We start from the raw sequence: 23,709 nt of genomic DNA, 5'->3' as shown, positions 1-23,709 counted from the left end.
GACTTGAGAGGTATGGATAGAGAACAGCTAACAGACTGACAGCTAAAGAACGATGCAGAGATGCAATGGTGTGTTAGTGTGTGAATTTCAATACCACTGGAGGGTAAACTCCCACACATAGCACCAGCACTACCCTACCCATCCTTTTCAGAGCACTTGAGAGGGAACTACTCATATCTCCTTATCTCCTTTCCTATTCTCTTACTTGGATGTATCCCTCTCACAGGTGGCTGTTAAGAACAACATTGACGTATTCTACTTCAGCAGCCAGTACCCCATCAGCATGTTGTTTGTGGAGGATGGGAAGATGGGTGAGTATATTTTACCCCCACCCTCTCTGTCTCGCTCCCCATTCAAAAGCGTCAAACCCTGTGATGTCAGCACACAACACTTACGTCAGTCTATTGAGTTGGCTTCCACCTGAGTGCACTTTATTATGATGGCACGTGCGTGCGATGCAGACGTTCTGGTGTCTGCAGCTCTGAGTGATCATCTGCATGTCATCGCCACGCACTTGCTCTCGGCTCACAAGGCAGTGGCGCCACTGTGAACCAGTTTACCCCTTGTTGTTTGGTTACCTCGGTCTGGTTGACGCAATCTGGGGGAAATGTGTCTGTGGATGCCCCCCCCCCATGGATTCTCCAGATGGGGCCAGCAGCAGGACGGCTGCCAGAGGCTGCAAACTAACTAATGCTCCATTGCCAAAACCGTGGCAATGAAGCCTAACGTTCAGCAACAAATTTACTTTTACTTCACGCACATCACTTCCCCTTGCCTCATATAGTCTTACTTGTTCTATTTTTCTAATCCATCTAACAGCCTTTTTTTTGTCCCCCCCCCTCCACCCCTTCCACAGAGAGGCAGGTGTTCCTGGCCACATGGAAAGACATTCCTAATGATAACGAGTCCCAGTTCCACATCAAAGACTGTCATCTGAACTCTGGTGAGGAGGCGGAAAATATGAAATGTGCAGGAGTAAAGGAAATTATTCAATACCTCCACAACTTGTATTTTCTTCATTTCATATATAGATGGCTATACTGATGAAACAATTTGCATTTGATGAGAACTCCTCATCGTCTACCATCTGTTTACCTGTGATAATTTGGTTTTACACAAGTGTGAGTGCCAACTATACTGGAGGTGAAATTACTAATGATGGCTTAATGGAGATCTGACCACCCCCCAAATAGATTGAGTTTCCGCCAAGCAAACAAAGAGAGAGGGATTTAGAAGCCCATTCTGTCACGGTAGTGACACAAAGGCTTAGGATGGGTAGTTGATTCCAAATTAGAGCCCATACCTTTTGCTATGCTGGCAGCCTGGATGGAGTGACCACCACCACTGAATTTAATGAATGATTTATGAACAGTAACCCAGCAAGGTACGGTGTTGGCAATGTCAGTTTCATCACAGAGCCACAGACCATGACAGAAGTCAGCGAGTCAGACAGCGCGTGTGTTGAAGAATGATAATATTTATTCTGAGAAACGTGGACAGTAATGAAAGGAGCCAATAGCTTTTTTTCTCCAGTCTGGGGGGTGATAAGGAGATGGACAGGAAAACGGTGTACTTCTAACAGCTCTGACGTACTACAGTGGCATTGTTTTTAAACACTCCCTCTCCTAGATGCCGCCTCAAACAAACTGCAGGGCAGCAATGTCTTCACTATCGCCAAACGTACAGTGGAGGGCCAGGACATGCTGTACCAGTCCATGAAGCTCTCCAATGGCATCTGGGTGTTGGCTGAGCTGAAGGTGCAGGCAGGAAACCCAAATTACACGGTGAGCATAATTAACCTTGCAGTGGCAATTGAATGACTATAAACCAGGGCAGGCATGGCTGCATGGTGATGATGAGTAGTGATGGGGGAGGGAGTGGTTGATTGCATAGTGATTGGACTGTGGTTTGTTGAGTAGTGGTGACATGTTAAGTGTGTATGTGTGTACATTTCTGTGTCTCTTGTCCCTAAAGTGTATGTTGTGTCAATGTGCCACTTAGGGTTTTTCCTGCATAGAGACATTTTTGTTGCCCCAAAGAGGTTTTAGCCATCCCAAAGGAAAATCACCAGCACCAAAATTATGTAAGAATTGAGAATAAAACATGAATCCTCGTGCCCGAGTAAGATGAGATGTTATTTTCTTATCAACAAATCAATCACTATAATGGTAGTCAAGCCCCTTTGAATGGTTTATGGCATTCCTCTCCCTCAGATTCGCTCCACTCCCCCTATTGAATGTTCTAAAATAAATTGTTGAATCATTTTGTTTTGCATAATATCAAAAAATATATATTATGGTTTCATTTACTTTAGCATGATATATGTTTTTGTTTATCAAATGGTAAGTAATAACAGGAAGATGCATAGATTTCTGTCAAATAAGGTACACATGGTTACTGTCATGCATTGTCACCCCACAAAGGCCCATTCTGAGCCAGGAATCACCCTGGCTACTCTCTCTGCCCATTATGGAGTGTGTTTGTCTTAGAATTTCTGAATGTCTGTCTGGTCCACAACTCTCCTCCCAGCTTGTTACTCAGTCTGCTTGTTTCTATTCATAGTGTGGAATTTAATGCATTTTAGTATCCTCAGTCAGTACTGCTACTTAATTTTGTCAATTGGTCCTGCCTAGTAAACATGCTTATAATTATAAATTGGCATTCTCAGTTTTGTTGAGAATCATTAGGTGACATGTCCTGATATACTGTACACAATTATGACAAATCCATGATTAGTCTATTGCCCTTGAGGTAAGTCATAGAATTTGACTTGTATAATCAAGATTTAGTGAGTGGTTTGTCTGTGATTTTCTGTTCTTGTTTATTTGATTTTCATGTCCTTGTTTTGTTTTTTTATTATTTCCCTCCGTCTGCCTCCATTTGTGGTGTTGCTTCGTTTATAGGAGGACTTGGAGGTTGGTTTTTGTTTTGTCAACATCTTTTAATCCTTTAATTTCAATATTTTTTAATCTCCTTTCTTCTCTGGTCTCATTCACTTTAATAAACATGGGAAGCTCATCCTGATCAACCTATGGATTCCATCATAAGATGTACTTTGTAGACTTTAATGTGCAACGTGCACTCATCTGCTTATCGCCGCTCTGTGCTTCTGTCTGCTGCATGGCCCCATTCCCGTCTCTTGGCACAGCACATGAAAACCAAGCTGCCCATGGCCTTTTGTTGACACTAGCTATCTTTAGGGCTGAAGAAGTAAAACCCTGCCATTGCATTATTCCTAGATTCTCTTGGACCTCTGATGGTTTCTCTTTGCCCTTTTAGAACAGACTGTCAAGTTTATCTGAGCTGGGGGAGTATGTTAGATTTTATGGCATTTGCTTTCGCTGATTTATAATTTTTTCTTTCTTTTTGTTTTTTAAGGGTAGAGCATGTCTTGGCCTATTTCTGATATCACACCGTTTAATTTGGCTTCAGCTCTCCCATGATGCCTCACTATTTGTATCTCAACCTATTTTCAAGTACAGCGGAGTGTCCGCATCTCCCATCCCCTGTCCCCATGGCAACAATGTGACCAATGGTATTAGTTGATTTTCCCCATCCCACCTCAGTTTATAATTGCAATGGTTTGTGCCTAAGTGATGCATTTTCAACACAGAAATGGACACCCCTTTGTCGCCATGCCATTTGCACACCCCGCCAATTTGCCTCACTGCCGTCTATATGATTGACGGTAGACTTTAGATTTTAGGCAAAACATTTAAGTGACGTTTTAATAATGTAGGGCAAGTCCTGTTTTGCTATACTACTATAGATAGGCCAATGTCAATGCCAATGACAAATCTATAACTTTAACCGAGTGACCTACAGTAGTAATTTGTTAAATATTTAAACTCATTATAAACCTTAGTATTTTCTGTCTTTCAACTTGGACTTGAATCATGCCTTTGTTGTTGTTGATGCCTCCCCTTGCGCTGTAATGTATCTTTTATTGAAAAGCAGACAGCCAACTAAAATTGTGTATAGGTGCAAGACAAAATCAACACCTACATAGAAATGGGGAAAAAATATCTACACACTTAATTAAGGTGCCATAAGTGTTATTGCTGCAATGTGTAAATATTTTGTGAAAGTACCAATACTCATACCCACAATATCATCACTATCTGTAGATATTGGAGTATTTGGTTAAAACTATTTTGATATCTGATTTAGTCCAGCTATATAATTCAGTTTCAGTGTACAGAATTAACAAGGCAATAGTTACTTGAATACAAGCGGAATATCCTGCGTATGCCACACTACCCAGGCCATTTTTACTCGATGGGAAAATAGCTGCTTCTATACAGCCGTGAGAGCATCCTCGTTTTCTCACACTGCTGACAGTAGAACACCCGTCTGAAGGTTGCTGCTAGGAGCATGCATAAGTAAAGAGACCAAAGTTCATTGAGTCAACAGCCAAGGAGCTGCACAACATTCTCAACCTTCTGACATTGTTCAACTGTATCTGCTGAATAGTGCTCCTTGAGGATAGCCAGGGTCTTGGTGTTATCTTGAATTAATTTTGTCCAACGCCCCAGCAGTCAGACTGACACCTCAGATTGATAATGGACCCCCAGGCTATAGTTGAGTGAAGCATTTAGAGAATGGCTCGAGTCTAATCCTACCATATACTGTAATTGGAAGGCTTATGCATTTCTTCTAAAATATCCTGTTCCAGGCACTCAGAAATAGTGGCTGCTTCAGTATGAGCACACCTTGAAAATCTTTTGTGAGGATTTATCAGATCCTGAAGCTAATCCCAGTTTGGAGTAACATAAAAAGTGCCTGTAGCTAGAAAAATACCATAAGTGGGTGGAAGGGAAGATATCGTTTATTAGATGTTTATAAGAAAAATAATGCTTTGATTGTGCTAAAGTCTGTTACACCAGAAATGAGAAATCTCCTTAATATCATCAAAGTCATAAAGGAATATAATCTGACCAATAATCAACTAGTGTCAGTGCATGCATTTGAATCTGCTCCACTTCTCACGCAGCATTGAAGCTTTAATTAAATCGAGGCTAACGAAGAAAGTCTATCTTTTGTCCCTTAATGTGATTCACGATTTAAGTGTACTGTACTTTCTAAACCCATCCTCACTAAACTACATCTACAATAACTCTCTCTCATTACAATTTTATATTATGTCTACCTTCCCATGCACAGCATGACCCTCCCCTGTCTCTTCTCTCCGTTCTCAGGTGTCTCTGAAATGCAGAGCCCCAGAGGTATCCCAGTGTGTGTTCCAGAGCTATGAGGCAGTGCTGAAGAACTGAATCACTCACAGACTAAGTGTTTCTAGAGAAGCATAAGGAGCAGCCCAAAGCTCTACCTTCCGTCTCCCAGATTCCTGGAACAAGTCCTGCCCTCACCCGATTTTTCAGACCCATAGACCATTATGCGACCTTTCTCAAAACAGAAACACAAATTCTGGTTGCAAAGGCTGGAGACCATGGCACCTTCCTTTGGCATCCAGCTGCTTGATTGGGACGTTTTCAGTTTCTTGTCGGATTCTAATACTTTGCCCATCCACATCTCTAAGACTGCAGAGGTTCATGTCCCATGTCTAGCTTTATCCCATTCTCACATTGTATGAGTTTTTGATGTTTATATATTAAACACAATGTACAATTCAGTCTCAAATGGTTCTGTCATATCGGCTAGTGCTGCCCCTGCATGATTTGCAGACCCAGCAGTTTCTACAGCTTTCCCAGCTTGAGCCATTCTGGTTTGACCTTTTTTAAGGACATTTCCCCCAATGTTTTGGAACAGACTGTAAGATGAGACTTGTATTCCAATGAATGTCTTTGCTGCATGGTTATCTGTTTATGATTATCTCGCCCTCCATCTTAGCAAATCGGCGTCTATTTATAGTCTGTAATCAGCAATCAAATCACCACAGTCGGCATATTTATTTGGGGGATTTCAAATTAAAATATGACAGTACCAGGCTCCTGTTTCCTCACCTCCTAGCGTAGGCTGTTCTTATGTAGTCGACCCCCATTCCCAAATCACCACCTGTTTAAATTGGAGGGTGTCTGTCTGGGTACAGGATGAGACACTGAAGTATAATCTATATATGATTTTGTTTTCTCTGTTGGCATTAACCTTTTAATTTTTTTTTGTTCAAATTCGTTCCTTGTCGCAGGTCCTCCTACTATCTCAAAGGACAACTTTGTTTTTTTTACAGCCAAGGTTTATATTTTAGCTTGTAATTAAAGTAAATAAAAGATGAGATTTTTTTTTCATTTACTGCTTTCTATAGTTTGAGAAATTTTCGCAATCTTTTTTACAGTGGGCGGGGGCATTCTGTCCCTGTGGCTAAATATGTATTTTTTCCACAATAAAAAAGGTACAGTGGTCTTTGATGGCCAGATGTGAGTTATTGGGGGCTAGAAAAGCTACTGTAAATAATAATAAAGAAATCGCCGGGTTATTGTGTAAAAAAAAAAAAAAAAGACATATTTAGCCACCGGACAGAATGCTCCCACCCACTGTAAAAAAGATCGTGAAAATTGCTAAAACTATAGAAAGCAGTAAATTCAAATATTTTAACACTCATCATTTATTTTATTTACTTTAATTACAATCTAAAACATAAACCTTGGTTGTAAAAAAACAAAGTTGTCCTTTAAAGCAGAATGTCTTTTGTGTGCTGTGTGCATGGGTTTAAGTGTGAATTTATCCCTTTTGGTGTGTGTGTGTGTGTGAGTAATCTGAAGACTGTAGACAGAGACTGTCTTGTAATCATTCCATTTGTTTAGTTTGCGTTTGTAGTGCAATTAGTGTAAATCTGGCAGTTGGGGTGAGAGTGGCAGATATTTAAAGTCATATCTGCTGTGTGCTCTCTCACTCGGGGCCTCTTCTCTCTGCTAGCTTGATTATTTTTTTTTTCTCTCTGTCCTTTCACTGTAGCCTTCCATGCACCTCAGCCATCTGAGAACAATGCTTGGAGGTAAAAGAGCCGAACTATGTTTGTCTTTATAGAAAGGATATAACAACAATCAACAGCATTCAGTTTTATTTTCTGTCTTTTAAAAAGTTAATTGTTTTCTTGTCATTAGACTGAAATCTCTTTTTTCCAGTTCTGCAGGATGTATGCACTTACAGACGCCTTTTAGAGATGTGTGTGTGTTTGTGCGCGCGTGCATGTGTGCGTGTGTGTTTGTCCGGAGGTCAGGTGGGTGGTGGTTGATTCATGATGCTGGTGATGGAAAAAGTCTATTATTTGATTGACTCGATTTTGTTCGATGTGTGTATTTCATTTGAGACAGAACTATTAAAACATCTGATATATTCACACAAGCCTGTTTTTTATTCATATGCATGTACAGTATGTACCTTAAGTTCATGAACATCACAATCACATTGGACAGACAGATGAATTGCTTGAGTGTTCTAGAAGCTTCGAAGCTGAATAAAATAATTATATGATCCAAAAACCAGAGTACAGGGATTGAATTCACTATAATCAGAATCAAACATGCATACATGATATAACAAAGGCAATATGATCATAACAAACCAGTCAAAATCTATCCATGGGAGCACTGTTTTGATTTTAACCATAATTTTAGTCCTGAGTTAAACATTGCCATTAGTCTCTAGTTTTAGATCAGTGGGCAATGAGTTCCAGAGTTTTGCCCCCTTTACTGAAAAGGCAGACTGACCAAATGAGCTCTTGAGTGTTCGGAGCAGACAATCACCATTGGTAGAAGTTTGTGTGGTTGCTCTACTACTCTGAGATCTAACAACTGGTCCAGAAAACGGAGGTGATACATTACATAAACTTTTAATCTTTTTTGATATCAAACTTTTGGAGTGAAAGTGAAAATATTATGGTTTGTTAAAATACTACAGTGGTGCCATCTCATTATTTGTATTGCCTGTAAGGTAAAGCACGTATCGTATGTAACTAAATGCATGCTATGATTCTCTCACAATCATACTGCCTTACATTATGGTCACAAGCTTCTCAAATTATACTAAAACCTATAACATCAATATACAGAGTATATCCACTGTGCGTCATTAATGTACATAGTATACTAGAAAAAGTGCTCCTGCTTTTGAACAAAATAACTCAATTAATGAACGGAGCGTGCGATTGCGGTGAAACTTTCACTTTTCACAGTGAGTGATGAGTGTCATATTTACTTCCCTTAATACATTTGATACCAGAGTGATAGACCGAATTCAGAGGCTTCATGGGGTTGATGCTGTGTCACCATAATCCAAAACTGTAAGAACACTGCCTCCACAACCCTTTTCCTACAACCTAAAGGGAAACAGATCTGTGTACAGGAAGCCAATTTTCTGGCACAGCTTGGAGGCAAGGTTATCAATATGGATTTTTTTTCATGGAGCCATACACCCAGGTAGGCCACTTGTATTCAGTGACTCTCTCAATGCTAAACCCATCAGAAGTAGTGTGTGTGTTCTTCGCAGTGCCCGCGTTTGTTTAGTAGACTAGACTGAATCCTCAAATTTTGAATCATATAGTATTGTGTGTGTGTGTGTGTGTGTGTGTGTGTGTGTGTGTGTGTGTGTGTGTGTGTGTGTGCGCACTCATTAGTGACATTCTAAATACATAGCCCTGTGCTCTCATGAGCCATGGAGGTGGCTTTACAGTACTAGTGACTTAAGCATCCTTCACGGCTTGGCATTTTAATTCAGCAGACTTTAGTTGGCTTTCTTCTACCTTGAGCCAAAAGTGAAGTCTGAGTCTTATCCACTGCTGAAAGCATCCTGCTGACAGAGTGGCGCTCGAAATGGTGACATTTCAAAGTCAAGAGTTACTTAGAGAGGCTTAACCTGGGTTTGTGTTGTGTCTGCTAACACTGTTCGTACAGATGTATTCTAGAAAGCTACAGCAGGTTTCCCTGTCAATGTAATAGATACCATTGATCAGTCAGTGTGGAAAATGTTGTCTCTTTACTGCAGTGGTTATCAAGAGCAAAAGCCGTGACAACAAATGTTATGTCAGTCATCATCGGGAAGACTAAATCCCTGTAAATAACCATTGTTATTATTGCACAGCCCATGCCCCTCCACACATTTGACCAACTGAAGTAGTATACTGTCCCACATTAGGCAAACCATGCTATCCCACTTTATATACAGTAGGCCTATTTCCTAAAGCGGGACAAAAGAAATTCTGATTGAGATAACAAATAGAGTATATTTACACCATACTGTAAAACATTTTTGATTAACAAACATATGAACACATCCTTATAAAAACATACAGGATTTTGTATTTATAAGAAATGCATACCCCCAGCCTGGAGTTTCGTATTTTCATCTTAGCTGCAAGGTCACCTGGCCTTGGGTGTAGTACATTTTTTTAGGGCACAAATGCCAAGGCGGCTATAGGCAATCAGATAAAACAATTATTTCAAAAATCTATACAAACTCCTGAGTCAGAAGTTCATACTGTCACGATTTGTAAAACCGATGGACCCAAAAGTAGAACACAAACACAGAGTCCAACTGTGTTATTTGAAAACAAAGAAGGCAAAAGGGAGAGATGGAGTGCTTGGAGAAAGGCTGAGGCATGCAGGTGGGAGGCAGCAGAGCAAGGGAGTGAGGTAACTGGGGCACAGGAGAAACGTAGGCTACTTGCAGTGGTATAAAGCAACCAAGTACATTTACTCAAGTACTGTACTTAAGTAAAATGTTGTGGTATTTTTACTTGACAGGAGTATTTCCAATTTTCAGTACTTTTACTTCTACTCCACTACACCTCAGTGGCAAATATTTTACTTTTACTCCACTACAATTATTTGAAAACTTTAGTTACTAGTTACTTTGCAGATATAATGTATTATATTATAAAACATTCATGAACCACTTCAGCCCTATTTTATACATAGGCTATTTGGAAATAGCTGATCTACAAGCTCACAATGCCTCACATCTATGCGTTGTGAGCTTGTAAATCTGCTATTTTCAAACATTTTAGTACTTTTACTTTTGGTACTTTAAGCATATTTTGATGCCAATACGTTTGTACTTTTACTCAAGTAACATTTTGAACACAGGCCTTTTGTAACAGAGTATTTTTATGTCATGGTATTGCTACTTTTACTTCAGCAAAATATCCGGGTACTTCTTCCACCACTAGTCAAAAACACTATGAACAAAAAACAAAGGTTTCAAAGTCTGAGAACTGAAGAACATATAGGATTCTCGGAATAAATATACTAGGAGTAGGCCTAGTTGGCTGGAAGCGACCAGGGTTTAAATAAGCTGGCTACTGTGGACTTGAGTTGACGGCGGCCAGGCAGGCAGGTAGGTGAGGGAGGCAAGGTAACAGCCGTGCCAAAACTGGAAGATGGAGCCATGCCTATGCACACACACACGTGCCCACTCACAAACAAACACAGACACAAGGACAAACGCAAGGGCAGGACACTGACAGACTGTGACACATACAGGCGCAGTCGTGAATCAGAGTCACTAAACTTGTCTGAGGGTATGGGGAGACGGACGGTGAGTCAATTCAGAATCTCAGCAAAAGACGCTTACAGGGAAAGAGGTAGAGGAGAGACAACGGTTTAGCTGGGGCAGTGCGCGCGGGGCATCAAGGCCACCATGGCATCATGGGTATAATTTGAGGGGCATAATAAGAACCCATGAGGCCAAACTGAGGGATTGGAGCTCGCTTACCTTTAACGTTACGTTTGTCTACCAGAGTGGTTGCTTTACCAACACTTTAAGACAAATGAGTTTGATCACATGACACAGCTTGCAAGTTGCATTCACCCAGTTTCACTGACTTTCATTTGTCTGAGGAAGAGTCAAGAAGACCTACATCCACATGAGTGTATGTGTCCCACATTAGGCATTGTCCCACACATTGCTGCAATTCTCCAAAGAAATGCTGGCAGTACTATGTATAAACGGATTATTTTTCCAATAGGGGGTGCTACTACATTGTAGCCTATATATGCTGAGAGGAGAACAATTTAATATAAACACATTAGTTGTTTAAAAATTCTGACCGAATTGTCGAAGCAAATTAAGTGTCTACGGTCAGGTGTGTTTAAACTGTAACTATTTGTGATACAGAACGATATTCACTTGCTACTGCAGTGAGTTCAACACAGCGCCGCGGAGCATCTCCAAAAACAAAATGAACCCAATTTGGAATAAGAGAAATATATCATAAATATATTATATATGTTTTAATTCTGGCTGCAGCATAACAGAAGATGCGTATTCGTAAACACTGTTCGATGGGTCTTTTGGAGTCATGACCTTGAAATCGAGACCACAATTAACTAGACCTGATAATGGCAGAGCTATTTAGAAAGGAATTCTTCTTCTTTTCTTTGTGTGTGTGTGTGTGTGTGTGTGTGTGTGTGTGTGTGTGTGTGTGTGTGTGTGTGTGTGTGTGTGTGTGTGTGTGTGTGTGTGTGTGCGTGCGTGCGTGTGTGTGTGTGTGTGTGTGAGACAGAGTGTGTGTGTGTGTGTGTGTGTGTGTGTGTGTGTGTGTGTGTGTGTGTGTGTGTGTGTGTGTGTGTGTGTGTGTGTGTGTGTGTGTGTGTGTTTGTGTGTGTTTTCCTCACCCAAGAACAGTTAATCAGTCGTGAGATGTTTGAATGGAAATGCTGCTTAAATAAAGCTTTCACCCAGAAATAACGAATTCCTGCTCATTTCTTTACATTTTATTTGCATTAATTTCGGCTTGTGCGCTTTCACCTGCATGACATGATCCTATTGGATGCACGCGAGGGAGCAACGGATTTGTCATTTTTTGCTGATATATGAGAGACGGAGAGAGAAAGAGAGAGAGAGAGACAGAGAGAAAGAAAGAGAGAAAGAAAGAGAGAAAGAGAGATTGACTGACACAGAGAGAGAGAGAGAGAGAGAGAGAGAGAGAGAGAGGGGGGGAGAGACAGAGAGAGAGAAGCGCATGCAGGCTATCCAACAACAGACACGCAAGGCACAATAGGCAGGCTTACATGCCGTTACAACGTCTGCAGTCTGTGGAAAGCCATTTTCACCCTAATTACCATTCATCAGCTTCGTTTAAAAACATTTTGTGGAATCGTATTCAACAGTAAAACACGTGGGACGTCTATCTTTAAGGACGACTGCCTGTCGGTCTCTCGTCTTCCGTGGTATGATCGAGGTGTCAGCCGTGGGCTAGTCAGTCAGTCAGTGGTAGTGGTGCATCAGCTGGAAATGAGTGGGCTTGGAATGTGCAGAGACACTCATAAGATCCGTTACAGGCATGATGCCATGTGAGCTCATTTGCTGTTAGGCGAGGTGAGAATCCATGTCCATGTGGAGACCACGGGGACAGTGATTGTGATTATGTCCATGTGGAGACGACCGGGACAGACTTTACGCCTCCTCTTAGGGGACGAGGTGGTCGCTAGGGGATGTCCCCTGAAGATGATGAGCAGAGTTTCTCCCTTTTGGAATGCAGGCACTGCGAAGAACCTCTGGAACCCTGCACGCTCTTGATTGAAGGAGTCATTCTGTTCTTTTCTTTTGACTAGTATGGATTTATTTCAGCCGGGAGAGGTATTTGGAAGTGTAGTTTTCGTTTCCCCCATAGGAGCCATGGATGATTTATTCGTTTAATTGCAGCACTACTACCCGCAAACACTGATCACAAAACAGTCGGTCCTCACAATATACTGTAGTTGTTGTTGCGCTGTCCATGGTCCTGAACTTGTGCTCCAGGGATGGTTGAAACGCTGAGTATCGCAGTTATCGGTGCTCCCGGAGTCGGGAAAACTTCTATCATACGCCAGTTCATCTATAATGATTTCTCAGAGGAGTACACGCCGACCAGGACCAGATATGTGTACAGACCCTCCGTCATATTGAATGGCAACATGTACGAGCTGAAGATTTTAGATGTCCCGCCAATTTCCTCCTTTCCAGCAAGCTCCAGCCAGGTAATATTTATATTTAAGACACTGGTGGCCTACCCAATACAGTATATGGTTGTTGTTGTTGTTGTTGTTGTTGTTGTTGTTATTATTATTGTTATTATTATTATTATTATAATGCTTTTTTTTTGTAAGATTGATTGAAAGCAGGTTTTATTTATTTATTTCCTTAATTCTCAACTTAATTGTTTATAACACAGTATTCTGTTTACGACTGTGGGTAACCCTCGAAGACAAAAAAACAATTTTATTTATCCTACCACTACCAGATGTCCCCAGTTGCTATGGATACCTGCTTGACTTGAGCCTTGGAGAGCATACAGTTCTTTGACTTGAACTCTCTCTCTCTTTCTCTCTGACCCTTCGAGTCTGTTACCTTCCCCCAGGGAAAAATGCCAGCTTGTATGATAGTGTTGCAGGGATATTACTGTTGTACTGCTGCAAAATTATGGAAAAATGCCACATGATTTTGGATTAAAATAAAATCTTTTATATTTCATTTATCCTTGCTGAGCCCCGTACCTTATGTGTACTGTTAACATTATTCCTCCAAAACAGACAACAAGTTGTGCTTTGGGGTTCAAGAGAATCTTTGTTGATTGCTTCTGTACAGATAATTGTGCTGTAAGCATTATCTATAAGCACTTTAATAGGCTTTCACTTAAATAATGTATAAATAAGTTCCAGCTCAAAATATATTTCAAGCTAATTCATAGCTTTATTTACACACCATGATATTTTTTGTTGTGTCAAGAAATGAACTGAATATGCAACCACACTGTATTTTAAGCCTCTGCTGTCTTGACAAGTGTAACAAACCCTCGCCTCTGAGGAGCAGCTATAAAGCTCCCAAGATGGAAATTTCCAAGGTTGCTATAGACAGAGCGTACAATCCCTGATTGTATGGTACTTGCTTCTAGAAGCCCCCCCCCTCCCTCACACTCACAGGAGAGCTGCCACATAGGAGAAAGCGCATCTGAGCCAGCGGCCTCTTGAAGTGTCAGCATGTTCTACACAGTAAACACTGTGTTAACCCAAAGGGAAGATTACAACTTACAATGAAGGTCTTGTAGACCATCCTACTAGTGAAGGGAAACAGATGTAATATGGTGCTAGGTGCATTAATATGGTTGTACCTCTATTCTCATCTTCAATATAGAGGCAATCTAATTGAGTTTCTTTTTTCTTCATCTTAATCGTGTTTAACCCCCTTTAGGGAACAGGCAGGCAGGTGTAAACAGAAAGTGTGCATGTGTGCGTTTCCCCTGTCTCCCCCTGAGTCACATTAAAAGATTTCATGAGCACAGCTGTTCATTTTCTCACATTGTAGCATATTGTTCCATATTGTTGCTCCATATTATTCCATCAGTTCTCCATTTCAGAATGGAATTGGCCTGCATTGAATGAGGGGCGTTCAGTGGATCCTCTGTGTAAGGAATATGGGCAAAGAAGCCCATTAACTGCGCGCAACGGCAAGATTTCGATCAGACAGATTTATGGTTATCCATTTGTTCCAGAATGGTCCTGAAAGATGGGTTGTAGTGTTTCTGCCCATATCCTGGTCCGTGTGTTCTAAAGCCATGTCTTTTTCTGTGTTTCATGTGATCTATTCATTATGACAGGACTGGTGGGATATCAGATGATTTCACCACCCCCCCTTTCCGTGACCCACTGGTTATGCCCCCATGCTCTGCACAGAAATGTAACCTGGGTCAGGGTCACAGGACACAATGCTGTAGCAGGGCTGACACACACCAAAGACACCTGATTGAGATTTACTTCCATTACCAGAGCGGATTGAATTAAAGCATGCAGCCCTCTTAAGGATTGCAGGGAACAAAAGATTAATAGAGAGAAGAGACGGAATCTGCTGCAGTCTATTAGCTAGGTTACATAGAGTTTAATGGACACTGTTAAAATAAAGTTTACCAAATGGGGTTTCATTGTTTCCCTCATAAAAGATGGTGAACGAGCTGCACAACAGAGCAGGCTGAGGCCGTGCGCCTCCACGCCGAGACGGCTTAGTTAGTTCTGAAACACTAAAGGCTAATTTAGGCCAATACAACTGTTTTTCCACTTGAAAATCCATTTTCAGCAAGCATCATATCCATACAACCAAGTATAAAAGACTCATTTTGTCCATGTCCATCTCTCCAGCATTGGCAGAGTATAAATTAAGAATATAGGCTTAGGCTATTTTTGACAATGGTGTCCCCAAAATAGGGACACCGGGGTTAATGTAGAACTGGCAACATTCCATGATTTTACCGTGAGTCTGATGGAAATAATAATGTTTGCTGTGCGGCCTTGCCGGCCTGGCTGCCTGTTGCTGTTTGTGTTTAGCGAGCATCTGTCACAGTCTGTCAATGGGATGTGATGACAGATGGATTCAAGGCAGCATATCAGGCACCTTTTTTGTTTTTCTATTATGTTTAGGTTTGGGGGGGTAGGGGGGTTCTTGTGATAATGTATCACTATGGCTCCCTCCCACACAAAATGCTCTTTCACTCTCTCTATCAGCCCATTGTTTGTGGTTATCTCAGTCAATAGAATACCATCTATGATAATGATATGGAATTGATTTGCCTCTTATCTGGCGTCAGGTAAAACAGCGCATGAATCATTCTGTGCCCTTTTTAGCAGAGCCTTGAGATAGGAGCTGTCAAACACATGCATACATACTCAGGCCACTCACAGGCCTGGCAGAAATGTGAGGCGCATGTGCATCTGTAATACACGTAACATAATGTTATGCTTGGTGCATGCACTGACTTGTGAGTGTAATGTAAGTCATTTCCCTTTCAAAAGCTTACACAACATTAATCTAAATGTTTGTTCCCTTTTACAGAGGAGACGCAGGTGAGAAGTCAGCATCACATTAGCTTGATTAGCAAACAAACCCTACAGGTGTATACAGTCTGGTTCCGATGGTATAGGTCACCCATGACATTTTACGCACAAGGGATGTAAGAAATTCTAGGATCTTATTGACCAGTGTGACCAAGTTGGGGCTCATCTTCAGAAACCACACAGCCTTCCCCCAACTGCTTGTAATGTCAACACTCTTAGGTGTGAGCACTTGTCTTATGCATCACAACAAGCATCCAATACCAGTGAGCTGCCCTCTCTTTATCATGCAGGACATGACGCTTTGTCATAGTCTGATAAAAACTCATCAGCATGCATGGTTGTCTGGGAAACATGCTTTGTTTGGCTCTAGAAATACACAGTAAAATGTGGAGTGCTAAATTTACTCTCAAAGTGTACACTTTCAGAGTTAAATTAACACCCTGCATTTTACTATGCAGATTTCTTTAGCTGTGTGTCTTTCAGGGTTAAATCAGATTGTACAGGGATAAGGACGAGATGCTCTACCAATATAGATACATAGACACACCCTCAAATGCATTATTTGTATTTCTTTGACTGTATCTACTGGTATTATATTGCTTGATTTGTTTCATTTTCATTAATTTCCCTGTTTTAAAAAAATGTTTTACCTTTTCTTTTTTTCCGAAGAGGTTGGTGTGTTGAGTTCCAACACTGCAGTGTTGGATGTACTGTTAGCCCCTCCCCCACATTAAAAACAAGACCTGGGTGACAAAGAGATATGGGATGAGAGAACACAAGGTTCTATTTTTAGCCCACAGTGATATGAGACTGCATCTGAAGCACCTACTGTAGAATGGATGCCAACAAGTATATATCACATTGTCAGCTTTGCATTGTACATGAAGATGTACAGTATGCATTGTACATCTCTCAGGGAGATAAGTGATGATTCTGTTGAACATTTCTGAAACTTAATATATAAATATATATATATATTGGGATAGGTGTTTTGGGATGTAGGCGACGATACACTGAAATGAAAGCATGTTTTTGCATGCATTTTGATTCAGGAAATCAGATGATAATTATCTCTGAGATATGCAATTTCACTTTAAACCTCAGTCACTATGTCATTTCGTGGCCTCCTTGCTTCTCCCCCTTTCCCCTCTATCTTGCCCACCTTTGCTGGTAATGATCTATGCGCCTCCATGTTTGTCTGCATGCCTGATCACCCTCATTATGTCCCTGCCTGCATGCAAGCCTGTCCCTCCCACTCACTCACCTAAACGCAAGCACACTTGTGTCACAAATCCCGTCTTACAATTGAATGATGCAATTATTCTTTGTTGACAAGAACGTGTTAGTAGTACTGTCATCATTAGAACTCATATCCATCACCATCGGCAGCTCCCGCAGCATCTTTACCTGCTAAGTCTTACCTGCTAAGTCTACCTACAAAAAGTCAAAATGACTTGCATAGATCATCCCAGGGAGGAATATGCTGAGGTCATTCTGACCGATGCTACCATACACTATGATAAAATATAATATATTATAGAACATATAATAAATATAATATAAAAGTATAATATTATTGGTGTTGTATGTTCATATGTATTACAATGTTAACATTACTGACCCTTGATGATATTAGTATCTTTTATTGAATTACATTGGGAATTGAGTTTTTAGCTGAATCGCTAGCCTTACAGTCCATTACCCTGCCCATTAGATTATGTCTACACTGGACCAGAGGTTATGTTCACACCCCTGTTTATACAGTACATCCCACAATCCTCTGGCACTCTTTAATCTTTCCCCTGTTCAGTCAGGGCTGTGTTTTGTCTTTTCTCTTTCTTGTGGCTGTTTTTTTCTCCCTCTCTCCCCTGATGCTCTCCTCTTTTTCTACCTCCATCTTTAAACCACCAATTACTTAGAGATTCACTGCACGCTGGTAACGGCAGTGGCCAGGTGGAGAGGGCATGGGTGTGAAATGAACAGGTCACTGTGTCATGGGCATGGCTGAACTGTTTGTCCCCCTAGCAGCAGCAAATGTATTCAATTGTGCCATGCTTTAATTATTGTGAGGAAATCATTACCATTAAACTAATAGTGATATTTGCCCTCTGAGGCTGCACTGTCTAACAAACCTGAACAGAGTAGCAGTGCTAATCGTGGTGTATGTACTGTAATTCTAATGTTTGTCCTGACAAACGCCCCATGTGTTTGCTTATTTTTCATGCACTGTTCCCTCTAGGTTCTTGGTCACATGCTGTATGGACAGTGTGCACGGGTAGTTACAATGTTTTATGACTTTACAGTGGGCTGTCCCATTCCCAAAGGCAATGTGATCTCTAATGCATGATTAACTTGTACACCGCAGAGGACAAAAAGCCTAAGAAGCTGTTCACAAGATGGTGCTTTAGAAGAGCTTCTAATTGTAAAAACGATTGACTCAAATATAACTACATATCAATGTTTTCTGTCTTGTGTTTCTCTTCTAAGGAGTGGCTGGACTTGCGCTGCAGAGGGGTTCGCAACGCCAATGCTTACATCCTAGTCTACGACATCTGTTGTGTGGAGAGCTTTGAATACGTCAAGATGATTAGGCAGCAGATAGTGGAGCATAGGTATGGTCAGTAGTACGTTGTTTGGTGCTAGAAATAGTCGCATACAGCTTGTTAGCTGTGGCTGCCTGGATAATACACAGTAGTGGCAATCCAAATGTGACCCTTCCCATGACAGCATGCAATCCCACAGCTCCACATGCAATTCCATGTTTCTGACAGTGTGACAGTGACAGACAGTTCACTCTTTGTGATGCCTCTTAATTCCTCCCTGCCTCATGACAGCTCAGTAATGAAGAGGTGCAAGAGGTGCATCAGTAAATTCTAGTGCTGGTAAAACAGGAAGGACAACAGAAAAGCTGTGGGCCTGTGGACCTACATATATTTGCATATTTATGGGGGAAATTATGACAAATGATTTGTCGACCTCTAAAGAGGCGCTGTTGATAAGACAATACTTGCATTGCAAAGTTGAATCCCCTTGCCCTCATAACTCCAGATGTGGTGATATCTCTCGTGGGGTTTATGCTCTTGGGTCAGTGGCTGAGCCATGAACAGCCATGTGTTAATGGCCCATGAAGAAAAGCCATTATCGAAACAGCAAGGGCAAGAGAGATAAACGTGGGGAAGGTGAAAAGAGAGAGACACATGAAGAATTGAAAGAGTTGAGACTGATAACTGACTGAAGAAAAAAAAAGTCTTCAGCAAGATAGCAGCACACACACACGCACGCACGCACGCGCACACACACACACACACACACACACACACACACACACACACACACACACACACACACACACACACACACACACACACACACACACACACACACACACACACACACACACACACACACACACACACACACACACACACACACACACACACACACACACACACACACACACACACACACACACACATACATACACACACACAATGACGATTACATTCACTTTAGAAAGAACCTTCCCCAAATAGTATAAGGAAGACATTTTTTCATCTTCCCAGACCAAAGCCTATGGTTGCCTTTGATGTAATGAACACTCTGACTGTGCTGCTTCCCCCCTTGCCCATGTCAACTCCCACCCTATCACACGTGTGTATGTGTGTGTGTGTGTGTGTGTGTGTGTGTGTGTGTGTGTGTGTGTGCGTGCGTGCGTGTGTGTGTGTGTGCACTCACACACAGTCACTCACATACACACACACACACACACACACACACACACACACACACACACACACACACACACACACACACACACACACACACACACACACACACACACACACACACACACACACACACACACACACACACACACACGTGAGCACATGCACACTTGCGCACATGCACACACAAAGACACACAAATACGCGCATAGTATGCATGTGTGCACCCACACACAGTCACATCTTGCTCAAATCCATTTTTCTGAAAACTGCCAGCCTAAGTGGATTTGTGATGGGATATTTTTAGTCTGTTGTTTTTGCAGTATCCTGCGCAAAGCAGTAAAAGGGAGATGATTATTTGGAAGTTGAACTTCTGAATTTGAGAGAAAATAAACATAGCTGTGGTGTTATTTTCGGTTGGGTGCAAATTAAATTAACAGATTTGTGAACATCTAGGATTTTACATTTTTGATTTACTGTTTTCAGTAATAATATGTCCTTTAACAATTACATTATTTCTTATAATACAATAATGCCCTTTTTTGTCATTTAGATTACAGTTTCCTACACATCCTTTTGTTGTGTTACACCTAGACCTAGACACCTTGCACATTTGCGTTACTAGTGTCAAACTGTGGAATTTCACCAAATATAATTATGCAAGTTGAGATAATTATCAGGAATGCTGTTAATATACTCATGCATTAGCAGTATTGCTTTCTGTAAAAATGTAATTTCTGCTGTAGTGTAGTGGGAAAAGACAGGAAAGAGGGGTATAGTAGAGAAGGGATGCCATGCAACACAGGTCATCAAATACATTTGGATTCTGTGCGTATGTGCTTATCCAGCTGAACCGTCCCAGAGCATAACTGCTTTGTCTCAAGGATTCTGGTCAAGTAGGGATGAAGCAGAGTGTTTGAATGCTTAATGGCCAAATGGTGCAGACTGATTTTGCCTAGCAACCAAGCTATAACTACTACACATGATCAAAATACTGTAACTCTTCTGCAGTATCATCTTACCACAGTATTTAAAATTAAATGCCTAAATGTGTGACTGAGAATAATTTCACCCTTTTGTAGGCTACTTGCTATTTAGTTAAAAAAAATAAGGGAAAAAGAGTAGTGTTGTGAAGCAATAGCCTCAATTTAAAATGCTGCCACCAAAACTTAAATCTTATATTAAAAGTGGCTTAAGGGAGGACCGAGGGCATATCTGTTCTCACTTCATAACGATTAAGCACTGAATCAGGTATCCTCAAAAACTCAAGCCTCTGGATTCCTGAGTCACAACCTTATGCCTGCCTCCAGCTTGCCATACATCTCCTCAGTACAATATGCTGTTCAACACATTTTCCCCCATACCGCGTCTCAGTCAAAGCTGATTGTGGTGGGAGGACCCCCGGGCCTGTGAGCGTCGATCCACCAGTCCACCCCCCCCATACCGCGTCTCAGTCAAAGCTGATTGTGGTGGGAGGACCCCCGGGCCTGTGAGCGTCGATCCACCAGTCCACCCCCGCACATCTCAAAAACAAAAACCATGGGAAACTGCACACAGCGATATTCACCCTGTCTCTAGCAGTATGGATGCACCGTGGCTAATTTCTGGACATGGATGTACGAGTTAATTGAAGTAACATGCATGAATACACCCACACATGCGTACAAGAAAATAAACAGCTGTCCGTTCACACTGCTCATGTGCACACAAGCAGTCATCCTGCACCAATCAGGTCACAATACGTTAGCTGACCCTGTGTGATAGAATGTGCCAGCTAGACTGCGGAAGTGTTGTCACATTTCTGATGTCACTGACCTGTGACCTTCAGGCTGTTAGTGGGGAGAAGAGGAGGGAGACAGATTAGTTTGCCAGAGCTTCGGGTAATTAATCACCTTCAGTCATCCACATCCACCTCCACATCCTCAAAGACATAAAAAAACATGGCATTTTGATTTATGTGAAGCAGTGTTTTATTTTTTAACATAAAACACAGAGTAACACTATCACATCTTCTCTCTTGCTTTAACAGCATCCTTTGCTCCCCCATCCTTTGTATGACCTTTGTTTGACCTCCCCTGTGCTATTGTAGGGAAGGCAGCAACAGTGAGGTGCCAATCCTGGTGGTCGGCAGTAAGAGAGACCTACAGCGGCATCGCTTCACCCCGCGCAGAGCGGTCTCCGTGCTCGTGAAAAAGACCTGGAAGTGTGGCTACGTGGAATGCTCTGCCAAGTTCAACTGGCATGTGGTCCTGCTCTTCAAAGAGCTGCTGGGTATCGCTGTGGCACGAGGCATGCGTCAGAATCACACCTCCATCCGTCTGCAAGGGGCGCTACAAAGGAACCGCTGTACGATCATGTGACCCTGCAGAGACACTCCCTCCTCCTCCTCCCCCTTCCTCAGGAGTGGAGTGAAGTGGGGATGGAGAACAGAACTTCTATCTAAATGGCTGGAAAAATATATACCCTGAGGCCTCCTGCTTTACTGAGCTGATTATTCATACTGAGGTTTGTTAAGCCTTATTTAGGCTATACTTCGTCAAATTGCGGTGTCACTTGCAGAAAATAACAGATTTTCATGCTTTGTTTTTGGCGAGTGACATCGTCTTGCGCTGTAAAATACATTGACTCCTCCCATGCCCATCCAACCACTTCCTAGTCAAACCCTTTCAAATGGTTATCAGATGTTAATGAGGGAGAGGTGGAAGGTGTAAAAGGAAAAGTATAAGAGCTTCACTTTGCATCAGCCTGCCAGACAGCTATCATGTATGTGAGATCATGTTGTGCTTCCTAGATTACACTGCAACAAGTCTTACCAGCAACAGCCTTTTGGCTGTGACTGTGACAAAGCTGTGCTTTTAAGTCCCACAACGGAGAGCAATATCATTGAGTCTTCCCTTTCGAAAGCATTTGTCATGTTCAGCAAGGTGGACAGGATACACATACAACTACACGTTTCTGGATTCCTTGTCAGGTAATATGTACAGTACTGTACGAAAAGATAGGACAGTGAGTGAGGTAGATAGATGATAAATAAAATGTAGCTTATCTTTGGTGAAATGATCATGAAAGAGAACTTTTTAGATTCTTAATTGCAGTCTTCATTGTCTTGTACACCTGGTAAACTGAATCTTGTGGGCAGAATTGCATCTTGTGGTATACTAAATACTATCGTTTCAGAGGGAGAGTATTATGAGTGATTTATATACCGTAGGTTGCGCGCCATGTCTCGCACTATAAAAGATCTACAATCTCACAATGTGTCACCACGTTGTGAGCTTGTAGATCGTTATTTCGTTATTTTCGGTGCGTGACACCTGCTTCATGGTTGTCTTGCAGCAGAAAACACTGCAGCCCCTTATCATGATGTACTGTAGACTTTAATCTTCACCCTCATTTCTTGACTGTTTTGGGTGAATACATTACATCAAGGGACTTGCAGGAGGCTGCAGAGGTTGGAGGGAGGGGGGGGTGTATTTTCATAACCACTTAAGCCCTACATACATGTACACAAGAAACAGTGTAAATAGGAGATCTACAACCTCACAATGAGTTGTCACGTAGTGAGCTTGTAGATCTGCTATTATCACTATTTTAAAAAGTATTATTATATTTAATTTGCCCAAAATAGGGACGGTCAATGTGGTTAACATAATTATATATACTAGACCATACCCGGTCGGCGCAGCGTATCCGTGGGGGGATATACGCACATGATCTGGCAACCCGGGAGGCAGTTCGTCCCATAGCTGGGCAGCCGCAGCTATGGGACGACATTCTTTGACACAAAAAAGCTAATAAGAAGCTGAGATTTGATTAAATTGAAAAACGGGCTTCACAGTTAAGTTCAGATGGTAATGGTCAATGGCTGTGTGCAAAATCAGAGCAATTGGTCCAGCCAGTGGGGAGAACCGGGTAGCTTCACCACCACCACCACTACAAACGGACAGAGGTTACTAGAATTATAGTAGGATAATATTTTATATTTTTTTATTGTTAAATTGGGATATTATCAATACATTTCCCAAAAGGAAATGCATGCTTTAATTCAGTCTGACCAGAAGCAGGGATAAAAACCACTGGCAATTAAAAATGAATTACCAGAGGGGGAATATCAAAAGCAGAGGCATGACACCCCCGCCCCCTGCCCCAATTTAATTGTATTCGGGCAAGAAGACACATGGAGTAGCTACATGGCAAAATATAATACTGATGTTTCATTTTTAGAA

At 41.6% G+C, this 23,709-nt stretch overlaps 2 protein-coding genes across 4 annotated transcripts in view; both read left to right on the top strand.

Annotated features, from left to right (window-relative positions):
* ap1b1 (adaptor related protein complex 1 subunit beta 1) overlaps positions 1-7,302 on the top strand; it is a 32,680-nt gene extending 25,378 nt beyond the window's left edge. For all 3 annotated transcript variants that reach the window (XM_084054997.1, XM_084054996.1, XM_084054995.1), the window contains exons 19-22: positions 227-311; positions 857-943; positions 1,630-1,784; positions 5,199-7,302. In XM_084054997.1, coding sequence (XP_083911123.1) covers positions 227-311; positions 857-943; positions 1,630-1,784; positions 5,199-5,273 — 402 coding nt within the window. In that variant the 3' untranslated portion in view covers positions 5,274-7,302. The remainder of the gene's footprint in view (positions 1-226; positions 312-856; positions 944-1,629; positions 1,785-5,198) is intronic.
* A 5,396-nt stretch (positions 7,303-12,698) lies between these two features.
* On the top strand, positions 12,699-21,967 carry rasl10a (RAS-like, family 10, member A; the record flags this gene model as incomplete). The annotated part of the gene is made up of 3 exons (XM_084054493.1): positions 12,699-12,914; positions 18,246-18,370; positions 21,573-21,967. 3 exons carry the CDS (start codon positions 12,699-12,701, stop codon positions 21,841-21,843), a joined length of 612 nt encoding a protein of 203 aa, XP_083910619.1. The 3' UTR covers positions 21,844-21,967.
* Between the last annotated feature and the right edge of the window lie 1,742 nt (positions 21,968-23,709).

Source organism: Gymnoscopelus microlampas, assembly GCF_963454915.1.
Source record: "Gymnoscopelus microlampas genome assembly, chromosome: 4".
Taxonomy (NCBI): Eukaryota; Metazoa; Chordata; class Actinopteri; order Myctophiformes; family Myctophidae; genus Gymnoscopelus; species Gymnoscopelus microlampas.
The sequence above is the reverse complement of the archived record's forward strand: the minus strand, read 5'-3'. Positions and strand labels throughout refer to the sequence as shown.